The following is a 19,461-nucleotide window of genomic DNA, read 5'->3' on the forward strand; positions in this document are numbered from 1 at the left end:
TCAATTGTGATAAATTTAACTTTTAACACACCCTTCACCCACCCGAGAAAAAGGCTAAGGTCGAGTATAGATAAATTATGAAGCTCTATATAATTTTTTAAGCGCAGACTTCTCATTTTGACTTCAGGTATGTAGGCAATCAATGAATTATTTCATTTCACAAATCATTCTTTGCACCCTTTTGAAACATTTTGTGTTTTATATGTCTGTTTCTAGCTGTTTTTTTGTTCTATTTTGATATATTTATGTTTTCATTGTTTAAATTTTTAAATACAATACTTAATAATTTAAAAAATCATAAATATTCTTATGATTGCAGTACTTTTATACAAGTATTGATTTAACATATTAGCTTTAGGTGACAATAAAAGGCTTAGAATTCAATAGGAATATATATATATATATATATATATATATATATATGAATTTGCGCAGGCGCGTGTGTTTGCGTGGGGGTGTGTGTGTGTGTGAAATCAGGGTGTTCTTTTCATCTTGTGACATTAAAATATCTTAAGAAATACGCATCCAAACAAATAATTTCCGTGATGAAAACTTTGTATTTTCAAGTGGGAGAAGCAAATCCGCAACAATTTACCCCATACCCCACCCTCTTTGGCGGTAGAGGAGGGGGTAATTTTAGAATTTAAAATTGAAAGAAACGTTTTTTATTGCAGATTCAGATTCTCCATTAAAAAATAAGTAATATTTTATTCGAAAAAATGCTTTTGATTCACGCCAGACGGCGATGCATTTGCAAAAAATGACATTGTTGACTGATCAAGGCATGAAAGTAAAACAAAGATTCTTTGCGCCAGGTACAGAATTTAGAATGCGGAAGCCGCACCCATATTCCATCCACGGTGACCTAACCCTCTTTTGCGCGAATTGAAAAAAAATTTTCCATAAAAGTATAAGTATTGTGTAATGGAGAATTTGGATGGGTATTTGTTAAGATATTTTAATGTAACAAGATGAAAAGAACACCCTGTTTTCACATATATGTATGTATGTTTGTGTGTATGTATATATATATGCCTATTGAATTCTAAGCCCTTTAGTATCACCTTAATCTAATATGTTAAGACAATACGTGTATAAAAGTACTGAAATAATGAGAATTTTCATACTTTTATAAATTGTTAAGTATTGTATTTGAAAATTTAAACAATAAAAATATAAATATATTAGAAGAAAATAAAAAAACAGCTAGAAGCAGACAGAGATGGATGCAAAGAATGATTTGTCAAATGAATTAATCCATCGACTGCTTACCTACCTGAAGTCAAAATGAGAAGTCAGGGTTTAAAAAAGTATATTGAGTTTTCTAATTTATCTACTCTACTTTAGCCCTTTTCTCGAATGAGTGAAGGGTGCGTTGAAAATCAAATTTATTACGATTGAGTAGCTCTCCTGAAAACAATCATCACATTGAAAGAGAAGATGAAATAGGATAATATGGTTTAAATTTAAAATGAAAGCACTCGTGTGGAAATAATTTTTGGCACTATACTGTTCCAGCCTAGATTGCTACGAGTCTATACTGGCGCTATCTCGAGAAACTATGCTGAGGCGATGCGCAAATGTAACGCTCCAATCGACTAGCCGCTATCTACACCTGCGGTACTGGCGCTTTCTAGTGAATCTAGTAAAATCTTGTAGATCTAGATGCGACCTAGATTGCAAATTTACTTATTTCTATAATTGAATCATTCCTGACATAAAAGCACTATGAACCACATTGACAATATGAACAAATTCCAGATTTCTGTATGAAAAATGGAATATAGCTCGTAAGTGCTTTTTTCGTAGAATATTTCCAAATATTATTGATACAGAAGAAAATGTAAATTGTAAATGTTGTGGAACCAGGAGCCAACCTCAAAACTGAATTCCCATTTTACTCCATAAATAATAGAAATACATATATTTAAATCATTAGGGCCTATTCCTGCATTGAATCAAATTTTTATTCGGACTAAAAAATTGGTCAATTTCAATAGCTTTTATGTGACACGTTTTTATTCAAACGCAGGGGTTAGAATAAAAAAAATCACCTTATACAAAAACTGTTGGAATTAGCCAATGTTCTACTCCGAATAAAGATTTAATTGAAAAAAGGACTAAGCCCTGATTATCTAGAAAAGATGTAATTCTAGTATTTATAGAGTACAATGAGAAAATCCAGTTACGAAGTTGGGTCTTGATTCAAACGCCCTTACGTCGCTTACGTCGAAAAAGAATCTGGAAAACTTTAAACCTCGTGGTCGCGAAAAGAAACGTTTCTGAAACACTGAATGACGGCATGGCGAACATCTGATTCTTGCAATCCGTTTCCGGTTATTGTTGCCAACTTTTTTGGTAGCAGTTTTGAAATTGCATTGCATGATGAAAGTTGAGTACTGTTGGTAGCAATGCATAATATTTGAGGTTAGGAAATATGTCATTTTAATGTACATGAGTACTGGATACATGTCATACGAAAAGGAAAATTACTTTCCTAGAAAACCTAACGATAAAATGTGTTTATTCAGCGATAATTTTTTATATTAGCTTTGTCTTTCATTCAATATTTTACCAATAAACAATATATAGTTCGTTAGATCAATAGATACTTAGTGATGAATGAAATTAACAAATCTGCATTATGAGACAGCACTAATAGAGTTGTCAGATCGTGGATCAAATTTACACTCACCACATACGTACCTACCGTTTTGGAGCCGCAAAACAGAAGGTGCATGATTTGACTTCGGTTTTCTGCTGTACGATGATTGCCGATCTGAAAGCTTTGGAAGACATCAGTGGTCTTCTATTTATATCTCGCTCCCCATTTAAAAGAAATGCAAAAAATTGGTGAATTTAATCTTTCGCGTGATGCTTCATTACATGCATGAGTCAATTTTGAGGTTATGTTTTTCAGGTGTATATAGTATGAATATTATTACTATTATACAGATTATTAATGTTAATATTATAATTATAAAATATAACATTAATTTTAATTAATAGTTGACTAACTTTTAATAGAAATAGATAAATTTTCAACCAAAACCATTACTTTTCTGCAAAAAAATTGTTAAATTTTTTTTAAACAAAATATTTAAATTTTTAAACAAAGAGTTAAATTTTTATTCAAAAGTCTAAATTGTATAAGAATAAAAGGCAATTTTAATCAAATACATGAACTTTGCACAAAAGAAATTTATTTTCCACCAAGTATAATTTTCTATACAAAAATTAATATTTAATCGTAGTTAAATTTTTCGACAAAAAATATGAATTTTCTTATAGTTCAAAGAAATTGATTTTTGAACAAAACAAAACAAAAATTCTACAAAATAGTTAAATTTGCAGAAAACAAATTTTTTCAACTAAATTCATAAATCATCAAACAAAAAAAAACTAAATTTTTAACAAAGCAGTTCCATTTTCAACCAAAAGAATTGAAAAAAATAGTTGTCAGTGCTGCACTGACAACACAGGCAACTTTATTTCTTCTATTTTCTTTTATTTGGGCACTGCGGCAACGTTACGGAAGCCTGGCGAAACTTTAAAAGTGGCATGATTAATGCAATAATTGTAATTTGTTATCTTTTATTAATTAATTTTTTAATGACGCCTTCTTTTATAAAGTCCAAATAGTAGTACTTTCTAGAGCCAAGCTAGATTTTGGACGGAATTTATATATTAATGTGATGTCAAATTCTGGCTAGGAATTATTTTCACGTGCTAAGTCAAAACTAGAGTTTTCAATATTTTCACTTTGGATTGAATAACGTTTACGCTTAAAGAAGTTGAAACTGATGACGAAACTTCGACTTACATTATAAGGGCGATAAATTTCTGTATTTCATTATCTAGTTTAGCAGAATGAAATATCACCGTGCTGCTGCGCCGGAGACCCGTATTCGATTCCCACCACCTTTATATTTTAATCACATTTTTCTTTTTCAGCTTGTAATATAACATTGCGGAATGTATATAATAATGTGTAAACTATAATCATGTATACTGTTAATTTAATTTAAATAAATATAATAGTTCGAAACAGTTAAAAATTCCATAATAAGTCTGCATTTACGTCGTGTGCTTATGTAAAGGATACGTGTGATCTAACCTTCAACGTGACGTGGCGCAAGTTAGATTTTTTATTCGTCTGCTAATCTGGCTGCACCAATTTTTACTAAGTCGCTTACTAGATTAGTGCGCCGTTCTCTCTCGACGTCACTATACGCTTTTCAGCAAGAGAATGATCGACTAGAACGACGAATTTTTGTCCAGTTCGCGCAAACTATCATAAAGGCGTGGCTTAGAGCTTAGAGACTTGAAATCTTCGGAAACCTTGCTGCGAAGGGCCTGAGTTTTAAGTGTATGACCTCTCTTTTTCCCAAATGTCAGCATTCTTAGATTTATAGCTGTAGAAAAAACTGATATACTCTGTTTCCTGAGAGAAAATCCTCTAGCTAGAACACTTTACTGCTTCACTGCTTGACACACCATGCTTCACGCGAGATAATTAGAACCGGTTGAGAACAATTAAAATGTGTTAATATGTTAACAGATTAAAATTTAATTAGTTGGATAAATTTCCTAATCTAATTTTAAGCAAATCAAAAGAAAGCTAATGAAAATCGGTTAATATCTTCAATGCTAGTTGACAGTTCTTGTAACTTTGCGTGTTCTTAACGATATGCTCGATTACTCGAAATGTTGACCGATTTTCATCAACTTTTTTTCATTTTCTTAAAATTACATCAGGAATATGATTCAAATAATTTGAATTGAATTGAGAAATATCTTCAGGATTTTATTTATTGAAACAGCCTTAAATCTCATGACAATGATAGGGTTCTCATAACGGGGGGGCTGCCGAGTGGCTGAGCCCGGGCTGGCTTCCCCCTCGGGGGCTGTCCGGCCCGGGGTGGCATTCCCCTGCCGGCGGCAGCCTCATCGGCCCTGCCGCTTCCCAGAAAGTGCATAAAAAGTTTGGGAATCGCTGCTCCAGAATGACCAATTTTGGTTTTTTTTCGCGAAGCCCATTGTCCAATTTGTCAAGAAGAAGGGATTTGTTGAGATGTTTCAGCCAATCTTAGTGAATCTCTTCAAATTCATTAGAAACAATTTTCTTTGATTGATTTACGACACTGGCATTATGTTTTCTACAACTTGTCTATATGTGTATGTGCATACCAAATAACTTATATTGTGTACTGTTTTGTTAAGGATTCGGTTTTCTGCTTTAAAAATTCAAGTACTCGGTTTCAAGTATAATATTCTTCTAGGCAGTTGGGTGAAAATCCGTATATTCTATTAAATTGTCAACAGGCGAATTTTCTACCACATAAACTGATGCATTTTCAACTATTCTACGGAAAATTCTATAATGCTATCCAGTCAGGGTCAAAACAAAATAATATCTGCCATAACTTAGTCTAATGTCAATATTTTAATTGCAAGTTACATATCGTTGGAATCGCAAAAAAACATAGATTCCAAATATAATATTTTTAAAATGCTGTTGTAAAACTATAACATTTTTATTTATGGCATTTTATGCCTCATTAGGATAAAGGGGCCTCCCTCTGGCAAAGCCCGGCGCAGCAATCTCGCTCAGTCAGGGATGTGAGGAGAAGTAGAGTGGAGAGGGTAAGACGAGCAGGTACACCGCGATGAAATGGATACGGGCGATTTCCATTTCATCGCGGTGAACCTACTAGTCTTACCCTCTCCACTCGACTTCTCCTCACGTCCCTGACTGAGCAAGATTGCTTTTCCGGGCTTTGCCAGGGGGGGGGGGGGGATTTGTCGTAATCAGGCATAAAATGACATACATAAAAATTTTATAGTTTTGCAAGAAGCAAATTAAAAATATTATTTACGGAATCTATGTTCTTTTGCGATTCCGACGATATGTAACTTGCAATTAAAATATTGAAATTAGACTAAGTTATGGCAGATATTAGTTTCTTTTAACCCTGACTAGATAAAATTATGGAATTTTCCGCAGAATAGTTGAAAATGCATCAGTTTATTTGGTAGAAAATTCGCCTGTTGACAATTTAATAGAATATACGGATTTTTACCAAACTGCCTAGCAGAAAATTATACTTGAAACCAAGTACTTGAATTTTTAAACCAAAAAGAAACTACTTTAAACTATGAAGAAACTGAAGGAAATTTGGAATAATCTAATATAATAAGTATATTCATATTAATTCTGTTCCCTGGAAAGTGAAGTTTAATTTCCTTTTAATAAATTCCCCTTGTGTTTAATACACTGGTGTGGCCCGTATTTTCAAAATCCTTTTCTTCACCCCCTAGTTCTGTTCGATTGCCCAAGAATCGACCATCATTTTTAATATTATAAAATTATTGTGTATGTCTATATGTGTATGTGTGAAATAAATAACTTATATTGTGTATACTTTTTTGTTAAGATTCGTCTTTCTGGTTTGAAAAATCAAGTACTTGGTTTCAAGTATAATATTCTTCTAGGCAGTTGATTAAAAATCCGTATATTCTATTAAATTGTCAACAGGCGAATTTTCTAACAAATAAACTGATGCATTTTCAATTATTCTACGGGAAATTTCATATAATGCTATCTAGTCAGGGTCAAAGCAAACTAATATCTGCCATAACTTAGTCTAATTTTAATAATTTAATTGCAAGTTACATATCTTTGGATTCGCAAAAAAACATAGATTCCGAAAATTAATATTTTTAATTTGTTGATTGAGTTTGCTTACCAAACTCAGTGTGGATAAGGTTACCCCAGCAGGGGTCTTTGGTCTACAGCAGGTCAAAGTAAGGAAATGTACAGAATTTAAACTTTGAAATTAGCGACTTGAAAATGCATAATCCGCATCTACGAATTTTTCCAATTCCAATCATACATTGCTTAGTTAGAAAAGTTGAAAATTTGAAGAAGTTTAATCGCAGAAACTTTAGCTCATTATTTAATTTAATATTGCTTACTTATATATGTAATGAGGGCAGTGATAACAAATATAATATCCAATACATAGTTGATTTTAAATACCAATCTTCGTTTTAAAGGATTTCACATCTATCAAACAAATAATCATTTTCATGGTTACTTTTCAAACATTTTTATGTAATATTCTTTAGAGATATACTTCATATGATTGTGCTCTACGTTTTGGTAGTAGATGATAAATTAATACCACTATATCAAATTTCTTAGAAAACCCATAAATTCGATAGTGGTGGACCTAGTTGAATGTGAATGGACCTAATCAGAAATTGCCCTATTTTTGCCCATTTAAAAAGTTGCGCTGACAAGACCCATGCCAGTTTTTCTATTAAAAACCATATATAAGATAGGGCATAAATGGTGCAATAAAATATAAATATTCTTAGTTACTTATAAGCACACTGTCGTTCTTCGAAATTTAAAAAAATGACTGCCACATAAATAAATATTTTATACATTGAGTCATAATGGATAAAGAAAGAAAATACACTCTAGGACTGGCTTGAATACGTCTTAAAAAACATCCAGTAAGACAAGAAGTAAATCAAAATGCATCCAGTGAGAGCGATATAATTGCTGATCCTGATAGTTTTGAGGCAAATTAGTGCTATGGCTTGCAAATCGTTCCCTGCCATGTATGGCTCTTGCCAGTTCACCCTACCAGAGCCACACCAAAAATAATGAAAACTCGTCCTGTCTTTTTTTAAAGAAGAAAATTCCGTTCTTATGAAAAACTGTAAATGTTAAGAAAAAATTACTTTTCTTGTCATTCTAAAAAGTTTTAAAGTAGTCTAAAATGGCAAAAAACGAAATATTACAGGAAGAAAAATTTCAATCGATTTCAATTATTTATTTAAAAATTATTATATTGATATTTCTACTAACAGTTCGTATATTTTATATGTACATAATGTCGTATAATAATAAATATTTAATTAGAAAAAGAGATTTCAAAATTTTTAATCTGTAGCTTATGAGTATGGCTTTTTCATCGACTATCGACTCGAAGGTTTAGCGTAATGGTTGAGACTCTCGACTGCTAGGCGATAGATTTAGGTACAGATATATGTAGGTGTTCGATACTTGATAGCGTTAGAAATGTTATTTGTAACATAATGTTTAAAAATGTAATATATGTATTGACTCTTAATAGGACCATTACTATTTAAAGTGAAAATACTTTCAATCAATTATTTATTTTGTAAATAACTATTTTGTCCTATAAATTCAATATTCATCACGTAATAGAAAGGGTCTAGACAGGGCTCTACTAATCATCGGGCGATGAAAGGGCACTCTCGTTAGGGCCTGCTCAGAAGTTCTAGCTAGAACCTGGCTAAAACAGTGTACAGAACTAGTCAGGCCCTCTTCATTTTCTCCGGTGAGCGCCTGATTAGAAATAGGGAAATCTATCCAGGGCCCTACTAAACTCCGATCGGAATTCATATATGGGAGTATGTTTACTTAACCTAAAATATATATTTGTATCACTCGCTGAAGCAAGAAGGCTTACATTAAAAAGTATACGTAAGAATTTATAACTGCGAAAATATGGTTTCTGTATCATCGTTTTGAATCTTCGATTAGGTAGTGAAAATAATAAAACTTCAAACTCTTTCAATGCTAATTGAAACGACCAAACGTAACCTCACGTAAATTGAAAACACATTTTTTGTTTAACGCATTAGAATGTGCTCTAAACGCATGAATTTGCAAAATCTAGTAGAATTTTTAAATAATACATCGCTTAATTATAAAGTACTCACTTTATTCAAATCTTTTCAACTAAAAAATATAAATTTAATTATAATTAATTAAATTAATTAATTGTAATAATTATAATATAATTTACTATAGATGCTAGTATTTTTGTATGGAAATCAATCCCGACAACGTAAAATGATCAATAATTATGTTTTAATAACATTAAAATTTATTGGAAAGTTTCCTGCGCTCAATGATAGCGTGAAAAATATTTTTCTGAGTACTTTTGAATATCACAAATCAACCATGAAATAGAACAATTATAAATTTTTTAATTTAGCACATTTCATGAGATTTATTCACTGTTTGTTGAATAATTATAACGTAAGGAGGTTCTTTGAACATAATATTAGTCATTTTACGATATTAGAATTGATTTATCCACAAAGATAGCTGTGGAAAAAGAATTTTAACCATTTTTTATCGTAATTTCATATTTTTGTAATAGATAAAATTTAATTTAATTTGATTAAAGTGAGTATTTTACGATAAAGCGACGTATTGTTGTAAACAAACATACTAGATTTTCCAAATTTCATGCTTTTGGAGTGCTTTCTAATACCTCCAACGAAAATTGTATTTTTTATTTATTGAAAGTGAAGTTTTGCTGTTCTGATCGGTATTGAAAGGGATTCAAATCTCATTATTTTCTTTGCCTGATGAGGATTTAAAGAACAATGCTTTTTAATGAAAACCTTCTTACATTTATGAACTTGAGTAAAACGAGAACTGTAATTGTGCATATAATAGAATAGATAAAATGAATTTCAACGATCAAATAATTAATGTATTAAAATAATTTAGGATTAATATGTCATTGTTAATCATACAAAAGATTTATATGATTCATGCATATTGTACAACTTAAAAATTTTTAGTATTTTAATTAGTAATTATCGTATTATTGACATTACGTTATTTTAAAACTTATATTTTACCCGGGTAAAAATTATAGCTTGGTTCTTAAGAGGTCCTGTCTAGATTTCCTATTTTCTATCGAGACCCTAAAGTGACAATCTATCGAGAGTGCAAGCGAAAGCGTCACGCTCAGCTAGCGAGGTCATCAGTAGGCAACCCAGTGAGGGCCTTTTAATAGAGTCTTTATAGAATCTAGATAGTCACTCACACACTATTATTTAAAATCATATTCTATTCTTTCTTATTTTATTGATTCAAATAAAATATTATTAAATTATTAAAAAATTGATCACGCTTTAAATTCTGAAGTGTGATGCTATGGTTGCAGTAGTATTAAAGTTTAACCAGCACATTGCCATAATCCATTACCAGAACTTTTTGATTTAAAGAAGTAAAATGTTAATCTAATTGTAAAATACATTTTCTTTGCAAAAGTTGAGTCTAAAGATTTTACACCTTTCTGTAGCCTCTGACAAACACTACTCCGTTCTCTCGTATTTTTATTGGCATTTGATTATTAACTATAATCCGCACGTTATTCTTAAACTAAACTTATTGTTAAATTTGACTCGAGAAGACTTATTTACTAATAACTAAACACAAACGCAGTTTATTAAAATATCCGCAAACGCCGAGAATCGAACGCACGCACCGCAGGCTTATAAGTGGAACGCCTAATCCCCATAGCTACGATGTCACGCTGAGTGCGGTATCATAAATTATTATTATTATTATTACACCATTAAGCCATTTCCCTTTCGGGGCAGGCGTGACTCACTCGGTAAGGGAAAGGAGTAGTGTGTGGAAGGGATAGAGATTTTTCAGATTGATCCAGAATTCTCGTGCTATTTAAGTAAATAACACGTTCGTTCCGCAACACTGCTCCGACCCAGGTTGCTAATCAATCTCTCTAGCAATCACCCCAAGCGAAGAACCTCACGAAGTCGTTATGTAAGGTTCCCCACTTGGGTCCATTAGTAGCCAAGGCCTTTGTTTCAGGCGTCATTCACTCTACTGACACTCTTCTTATTAACTATTTGCCGGCATACTTTCCTGTCCTGGCATACTTCTCTAGGTTCTTTTATGTCCATGCATTTTTTCATGCAGGCTCTCGTGTTTCTGTGATTTCTTATGTCTCTTCTAACCAGGGTCTCATTCACACATTCTAACCATTCTTTCCGCGGTCTACCTCTGGGCACGCTGCCATTTACTTTACCTTGATACACTTGTTTCGTTAGTCATTCATTTGGCATTCTCTCAACATGTCCGAACCATCTTAACCGATTTCTTTCCCATGTGTCTACTAGCGTCTCTTCTGCACCACATTCCTTTAGAATTATCTCGTTACTTACTTTGTCCATCAGGGTTTTCCCGCATATTATGCGCATAAATCTCATGTCAATTGCGTTAATTTTACTCTTATCTTTTTCTTGAAAAGTCCATGTCTCGTTACCGTATAGTACAGTCGGTACAAATATGGAATTATGTATTGCTATTTTAGCTTTATTTGATATATTTTTACTTCTGATAAGGGGACCTGCTCTACCAATAACCTTCTTACCTTCATTTATTCATCTATCTAATTCCTCATCTATCTTTCCGTCCCTAGTAAATAAGCTAACAAGGTATACGAACTTATCAACTTGTTAAATTCTCTCATTATTTAATAAAATATTGCATAGTGTTTTCTCACTCTTTCATTCGAACACCATAGTTTTTGTTTTATTTGCGTTAATTTTGAGGCCTATGCTCTTCATGCTTGCATCTAGTTTATTCAACATTCTTTGTAGGTCTTCGATAGACTCTGCCATAACAACCTTATCATCTGCGAACGCTAACCCACGTAACTTTATTGTTTCGAGATCCATCCATTAACTCCACACTCTTTCAGGACTTCCCAAAGTTTACTTCTATCTACCTTATCAAAAGCTTTTTCTGGGTCAACAAATGCACAGAAAACTTTTTTTCCTACTCTCAAACTTTTTTCTGTTATTGGCAAAGAACAAACACATTTGTTGAAGTCAAATAACCTGCATGAGATGAAACCAGTCAACGCTCCTCTTGTCTTAGGTGAATTCATAATTTCAGAGAATGAACAAGAAAAAGTAATCTTAGAGTGACTGAAATAGTTTGAGGCTAATGGCATTCCGAGTTTGCTTGAGAATTTCTTACTGAATTAGAAAGAAAATTATACTGTCTCAGCCATACGAATTTGAAATTTATAACCTACGTATAAGAAAATCACCAAGCCTAATATGACAAGCCAAGTTTGTTTAATTAAAATGATAGTTGGGAAAAGTGTAGCATTAGATATATGATTAAAATATCAAAATATTATAGTGTAGATACAAGAATTGTATGCCTCGCTGTCATGGCCGTATTGAACGTAAACTTTTATCAACTATCTATTTGAAAGGATACTGCGTTTAAGCAAAGATATTATAAACGTAGATGCGGTGCGGGCTTAGTTGTCCGCCATAAATATAGACGGCGCGTCCGGCGAAAAAAGTCACTTCTACTCTCCCACCGCTCCCCGTAGAAAGCACTCATCGATATAGTTTGCCAAGAGCCACTTGAAGCGCTGTAAGCAACTCTCGGCACACCTTCGAGGCGCACTGATGGTAAACTTAGCTTGGACAAGAACCATTTGGATTGAAAGTAAATTGCCAATTAAAACATTTTTACATTTATAACTTTGCAAAACTAGGTTGTTTTAATAAATACCATAAATATAAGTCGATGAGTAATTTATATTACGGTTTCATATATTTTCCACTAATTCTAAAATTATTAATTATAATTTTCATTCTATATATTGTCTATATATAGTTCTTTAATATTATTTATTTTTTATTTTTGTGGTCTGCAATTTCTACAGACTTTTTTAGACTACGCGTCTAATCAAGTTCTCATATGTATTCTGGCCTTCGTAAACATTTTAAAGTCTCTACTTTATAATCTTCAAGTACCCACACAGCTACACTGTGTGGCTATTCGAAGACAACTCGGGTGACCGCGCAAACTGCATCCTTCGGTTTGTCGTTTAGAAAATTTGAGGGCAAGCGGCCGTTTTCACGCCCGACTCTTTTTGGAAATGTATTGGCAGCCTCCGAATGATGCCTCAGAACGGCTTGAGTCCTCACCGAGTGTACGTCGCGAATTTCCTTACCTCCGTAGCCTCGTCCGAGCAACGCTCCGAGTGCAGATTGTAACCCTCTCATTGAGCCCCGCTCTGAGACGTAGGAGTTTACTTCCTTTAATAAATAGTTTTCACAGTGGTGACCCCGACGTGATTACAACACACATGATCTTCAGTGTTTTTTTTGCTAACGTGAACAGTGATATAGTGAGCGCTTTAGTGAATATTCAGTGTCGATAGTGTTGGCATGGGATAGTGAACTGTGTAAAAAACACACGATTTTGTAAAAATGCCCAACGAAGTACAAGCCACTGAAACTCAGGCGCGAATCGAACTCAAACTGCCAGAATTCATCGCCGACGATCTGGAACTGTGGTTTAACCTAGTCGAGAGAACTCTCGCGGCCGCGAGAATCACTGATGAATTGACAATATTCGGCCGCGTCACAGCCGTGTTATCCCCTCGTTACGCCAAAGAAGTGCGCGATTGCATAATAAGCCTGCATGCAACAACCCCGTATAATACTCTTAAAACGGAACTCATGAAGCGACTCGGGGTATCTCAAGAGCAGAAAACCAAGCAATTGCTCGAACGTGAAGTAATCGGTTCGCGGACTCCGTCACAGTTTTTGAGACACTTGAAATCGTTAGCGGAGACGAGCGCAAACGAAACTATCTTGCGCGCATTATGGTTGAGCGGGTTACCAAAAACCATCCAACAAATATTGGCCGCGCATAAAAATGTAACTTTAGAGACAGCCGCCGAATGGGCGGATTCGATCGCGGCGACGTGTGTACCAGTTCCCGCAGTAAGTGAAGTGCAAAATACCGCTTCGATTGAAACTCTTCTGAACATTAAAATGGCACAGCTGAAGCTGGACCTTCAGCAAGAAATCTGCTAGATTTTAGAAAAGTACGACAGAGAATCACGCGCGCGAAATCGTCGATACTCACCTTCGCGATCGCGGTCGAGAAATCGAGGGTCGAGCCGCAACCGCGGCCACGATAAGGACGGCGTGTGTTCCTTTCATCACAGATTCGGGGAGAAAGCATATCGTTGCAACCGACCTTGCACTTTATTGGGAAATGTGACGGGCAATCGCTAATGGTGGCTAGCGATCCGTGCCAGCAGACGCGCCGCCTTTTCATAACGGACAAAGATAGCAAGTTGTCGTTTCTGATCGATACGGGTGCTGATCTCTGCCTTTTTCCGCGGTCGTTTATACAAAAGAAAGTCGAAAAAACTACTTACGCTCTTTCGGCAGCAAATGGCGCAGTGATTGCCACGTATGGCGTTTATGAAATGTCGCTCAATCTCGGCCTTCGCCGCGAATTTCCTTGGAGGTTTGTGATTGCTGATGTATCTCGCCCAATAATTGGCGCAGATTTCATTACACACTACGGACTACTAGTCGATCTGCAAGGCGGCCAACTCATCGATCGCGAAACACATATAACGACGCGCGGATAGTTTTTCAAAACAGAGCAGCCGAGCATTAAAGTGATAAGAGGAAACTCGTCTTATCGCCTGCTTCTTGCCAAGTATCCGAATACCACGCGTCCAGACGGCCGCGCCCCAACCGTGAAGAATAATAGGCGTCACCACATCAGGACTACGCCTGGTCCACCTGAAGCCGGCAGGCCTCACCGGCTTGCACCCAATAAGCTTATCATCGCGCAAAAGCTTTTCAACGCCATGCTGAAACTGGGAACGGCTCGCCCATCCTCAAGTAGCTGGGCAGCACCGTTGCATATCGCTTCTAAACAAGGCGGAGATTGGAGGCCGTGTGGTGACTATCGCGCGCTCAACGCAAGGATGATACCCGATCGCTACCCGGTGCCTCATATCAAAGACTTCGCGCAACGGCTACGTGGAAAAAGTGTTTAATCAAAGATCGATTTAGTGCGCGCCTATAATCAAATCCCCATCGATGAAGCAGACATTCCTAAAACAGCTATTACCATACCGTTCGGACTGTTCGAGTTCCCTTTCATGAGTTTCGGCCTCTGAAACCCAGGTCAGTCATTCCAACGGTTTGTTGACGAAATGCTTCGCGAGTTTGACTTTTGCTACGCCTACATAGACGACATACTTGTAGCTAGTGACAGCGAAACCCAACACCTCGAGCACCTGCGGATACTTTTTGAACGACTACAGCAGTACGGCATCGTGATCAATCCGGCTAAATGCATTTTCGGTGAGCCTGAAGTTCCCATCCTCAGCCATCTCGTCTCGAGCGACGGTATTCGACCACTACCCGAAAAGACTCAAGCAATCATCGACTACCCGCAACCAAGAACAGCTAAGGAACTGCGCAAGTTCCTCGGTATGTCAAACTTTTATAGAAGTTGCATACCAGATTCCGTGATGACGCAAGCTCCGTTCAACGAATTGTTGCGCGGCAAAATTAAAGGGAAAACACCATTAAAATGGACACCCGCAGCCACCAAAGCTTTCGAGTGTGCAAAGAAAGCTCTAGAAGGCGCGACATCACTAGCGCATCCGCGAATCGGTGCTACACTCGCGCTCGTATGTGATGCTTCAGACACGTGCGTCGGAGCTGCACTACAACAACAAGTTGGTACTGACTGGGAGCCACTCGGTTTCTTTTCCAAAAAACTTTCACCCACGCAACAAAAATACAGTGCTTACGACCGTGAAATGCTCGCGATATATTTGGCAATAAGATATTTTCGCCATATGGTGGAAGCGCTCGACTTTATAACCTACACCGATCACAAGCCACTTATTTTTGCATTTAAGCAAAAATCGGACAAATCATCACCGCGCCAAGCTCGACATCTCGACTACATCGGTCAATTCTCGACAGACATCCGATATGTTTCCGGAAAAAACAACGTAGTGGCCGATGCTCTCTCCCGAGTCCAGATGGTGGAAGAAATCCTCGATTACCACAAGCTCGCCGACACGCAAAAAGGCGACAAGGAGTTGCAAGCTTTACTGCAGTCAATCTCTGCGCTACAATTGAAGCTCGTGCAGATTCCGAACACAGATGCACACATTTATTGTGACGTTTCCACAGAAAAAGTTTGGCCATTTATAACGACAGACTTACGGAAAGCAGCATTTGAGAGCATTCACCGGCTCTCACATCCAGGAATAAAAGCGACGGCAAGAAGTGTGAAGAAAAGTTTCGTGTGGCCATCGATTGACGCTGACTGTCAAGCTTGGGCAAGAGCTTGCATTACGTGTCAAAAGTCAAGAGTAACGCGGCATGTGTCATCCCCAACGGGCATCTTTGCAGCACCTTCAAGGCGTTTTGAACACGTGCATATAGACATCATCATACTACCCCACTCCGACGGTCACCGTTACTGCCTAACATGTGTCGACCGTTTCACACGCTGGCCCGAAGCCTTTTCAATGGAAAACCAAAAAGCGGAAACAGTGGCTCGTACGTTCTACGAAGGATGGATTTGCCGCTACGGCACAACCCTCCGGTTGACCGCAGATCAGGAAGGCAATTTGAATCCCATCTCTTCAAATCACTCAATAAATTGACAGGTACGACTCATCTGCACACGACTTCATACCACCCACAAGCCAACGGTATGATAGAGCGCCTTCACAGACAACTAAAAGCTGCAATCCGCTGCCACGAAAATTCACAGAGGACACGTGTTTTACCTACGGTCTTACTCGGTATTCGCTCAGCCTGGAAAGAAGACTTGAAGGCCACTGCTGCAGAGCTCGTATACGGCGAAACCCTCCGACTCCTAGGTCAGTTCCTTACACCTAGTACAACAAACGAAAGAGACAGCGCAGCCTTCCTACAAGAACTACGTGGATACATGCAGCAATTAAGGCTATCCGAGCCCAAACGTCACGGCACAGACAAAACCTTCGTTTTTAAAGACTTGGCAACGGCACAGCATGTCTTTGTTCGACACGATGCTGTAAAAACGGCACATGAAATGCCATACGATGGTCCATACCCCGTCGTAAGCCGTAACGAAAAGTTTTTCGTCGTACACATAGGCGGCAAGCAAAAAGCGGTATCAATCGACCGTTTAAAACCGGAATTTGTCATTAACGAACACCTGACATATGGAGGAACAAACATCACCCTTGAGCAGCCATCCAATCTAGTGATACCACCGCAACCAGCAGTGCAACGAATAAAAACACCACCACCTCTGCAAGCACCGAATAATCAACCTCAGCAACTTCGTCGGTCCCAAAGGCAGGTGAAATTCTTCGACCGATATCAAGCAGGTTTCTCATCGTGACTACATTACTGGCAAGGGAGTACTGTGTCAGCTGAGTCACCCTCACCCTGCCATAAAAGTGCACGTGTTTAGTGTAAAGATGAAATTCGAAAGTTTCTAAGTGCAGTGATAAAATACGAGTGACTCATTTAAGAAAATCCTAGGGACGAGAGTAAGTTCGAGAAAGAGGTAGTAAATTTATAAATATGTCAAACACTTTGTCAAAGAGATTTTCCTAGATAAATAGTAAAGACTGTTTCTCGCAAACCAAGCTGCCTCACTATTGTCAGGGTGCACGTTCGCTTTTCACTATAAGATTTAGGTTTGGATGTCCATGCATTTCCTCTCGGCTATAATTCTGGCCTTCGTAAACATTTTAAAGTATCTACTTTATAATCTTCAAGTACCCACATAGCTACACTATGTGGCTATTCGAAGACAACTCGGGTGACCGCGCAAACTGCACCCTTCGGTTGGTCGTTTAGAAAATTTGAGGGCAAGCGGCTGTTTTCACGCCCGACCCTTTTTGGAAATGTATTGGCAGCCTCCGAATGATGCCTCAGAACGGCTTGAGTCCTCACCAAGTGTACGTCGCGAATTTTCTTACCTCCGTAGCCTCGTCCGAGCAACTCTCCGAGTGCAGATTGTAACCCTCTCATTGAGCCCCGCTCTGAGACGTAGGAGTTTACTTCCTTTCATAAATAGTTTTGTTTGTGTGAACTCTATTAACAATTCTTTCTTGTGTCGGAACAAATTTCCCTTGATCCAACCTCTCCACAGTTCCAAGCCAGACTACGTTTCGCATTGGCGAACAAAATTAGACGAACAGAATTTCACTGGCAGATTCATAAAAAATATCATATTCCATAAAATATATTTTAAAATAAACTTTAAGTCATTATAATTGATACAGCTGACTCGAAATATATATATATTATTCTAGAATTTTTTAATTCGGGATTTTCAGGTTTCAGCATTTTGTTATTTCGGGAAGTTTACAGTGTCGAAAATATTTCAAAAATTTAAAAAGGCTTATAAAATTGTAAAAAATCTTGAAAATTTTATATATATATGTATGTATGTATGTATGTATGTATATGTATATATGTGTATATATATATATATATATATATATATATATATTTCGTGTCAGCTGTATCAATTATAATGATTGAAAGTTTATTTGAAAATATATTTTATCGAATATGATATTTTTTATGAATGTGGCAGTGAAATTCTGTTCTACTAATTTTGTTTGCTAATGCGAAACGTAATCTGGCTTGGAACTGTCGTCTTAACATCTAAAAACCGAAAGAACAATTTTCCTAACACTTGGAATTATAATTATATTTTTATAAAAACGTTAGAACATATAATAATTAAGAAATTGGAAAATACATACGAGAACTTAATTAGACGAATAGTCTAAAAAAGTCCGTAGAAATTGCAGACCACAAAAATAAAAACAAAATAATATTAAAGAACTATATATAGACAATATATAGAATGAAAATTATAATTAATAATTTTAGAATTAGTGGAAAATATATGAAACCGTAATATAAATTACTCATCGACTTATACTTGTGTTATTTATTAAACCAACCAAGTTTTGCAAAATTATAAATGTAAAAATGTTTTAATTTTTTATAATTTACTTTCAATCCAAATGGTTCTTGTCCAAGCTAAGTTTACCATCAGTGCGCACGGAAGGTGTGCCGAGAGTTGCTTACAGCGCTCCAAGTGGCTCTTGGCAAACTATATCGATGAGTGCTTTCTACGGGGAGCGGTGGGTAGAGGGGAAGTGACTTTTTTCGCCGGACGCGCCGTCTATATTTATGGCGGACAACTAAGCCCGCACCGCATCTACGTTTATAATATGTTTGGCTGGAGGCAGAACGTATACGTATACATCTTAGTGTACACTTGATATCAATTGAAACTGAAAAAATCTCAGCAACTGATCTATCCACTACATTTTGTGAAAAAGGGCTTATGGCCATGTAGCCTAATGTGAACATACACGGAAAGAATTTATCCGTAAAAGAGTCACGAACTTGTAGCTAAGTCTCGGATACGGGATGAAAAAATCAAACATTAAATCCTTATTTCTATGGAAAATGTATGGATAAATTTAGAACTTTTTTACGAACAGTTCGAATCTCCTACGAACAGCTCCAGAAATTTTTGTACTTGAATATAAAAAGGGAAAAATTTTATTTGTGCGCTTTAATTTATATTTAAAAAATTCGCACAACTCTGAGGATTTGAAACCTGTAACTCGACAGTTTCTAAACATAAACCATGAGTGCGTAAATACCAGGTGTATACATATGAAACCGGTATTGCCATTTAGCGGCCAGTAGGCACACTTGTAGGCACTGTCGGAACTTACCATTTGTGCTAATTGGCGT

General features: G+C 36.3%; 2 protein-coding genes across 2 annotated transcripts; both read left to right on the plus strand.

The window, feature by feature from the left end:
• Window positions 1-13,107: 13,107 nt before the first annotated feature.
• On the plus strand, window positions 13,108-13,719 carry LOC117169813. Its single transcript, XM_033356320.1, has one exon. It carries the CDS (start codon window positions 13,108-13,110, stop codon window positions 13,717-13,719), a length of 612 nt encoding a protein of 203 aa, XP_033212211.1.
• Window positions 13,720-16,390: 2,671 nt separating this feature from the next.
• On the plus strand, window positions 16,391-17,068 carry LOC117169814. Its single transcript, XM_033356322.1, has one exon. It carries the CDS (start codon window positions 16,391-16,393, stop codon window positions 17,066-17,068), a length of 678 nt encoding a protein of 225 aa, XP_033212213.1.
• Window positions 17,069-19,461: the final 2,393 nt, after the last annotated feature.

This window comes from Belonocnema kinseyi, chromosome 3 (assembly GCF_010883055.1).
Source record: "Belonocnema kinseyi isolate 2016_QV_RU_SX_M_011 chromosome 3, B_treatae_v1, whole genome shotgun sequence".
Lineage (NCBI taxonomy): Eukaryota > Metazoa > Arthropoda > Insecta > Hymenoptera > Cynipidae > Belonocnema > Belonocnema kinseyi.

Excerpts from the sequence above, each read along its gene's own strand:
- LOC117169813 (XM_033356320.1), top strand. The coding sequence starts at position 13,108 with ATGCCCAACGAAGTACAAGCCACTGAAACTCAGGCGCGAATCGAACTC.
- LOC117169814 (XM_033356322.1), top strand. The coding sequence starts at position 16,391 with ATGATAGAGCGCCTTCACAGACAACTAAAAGCTGCAATCCGCTGCCAC.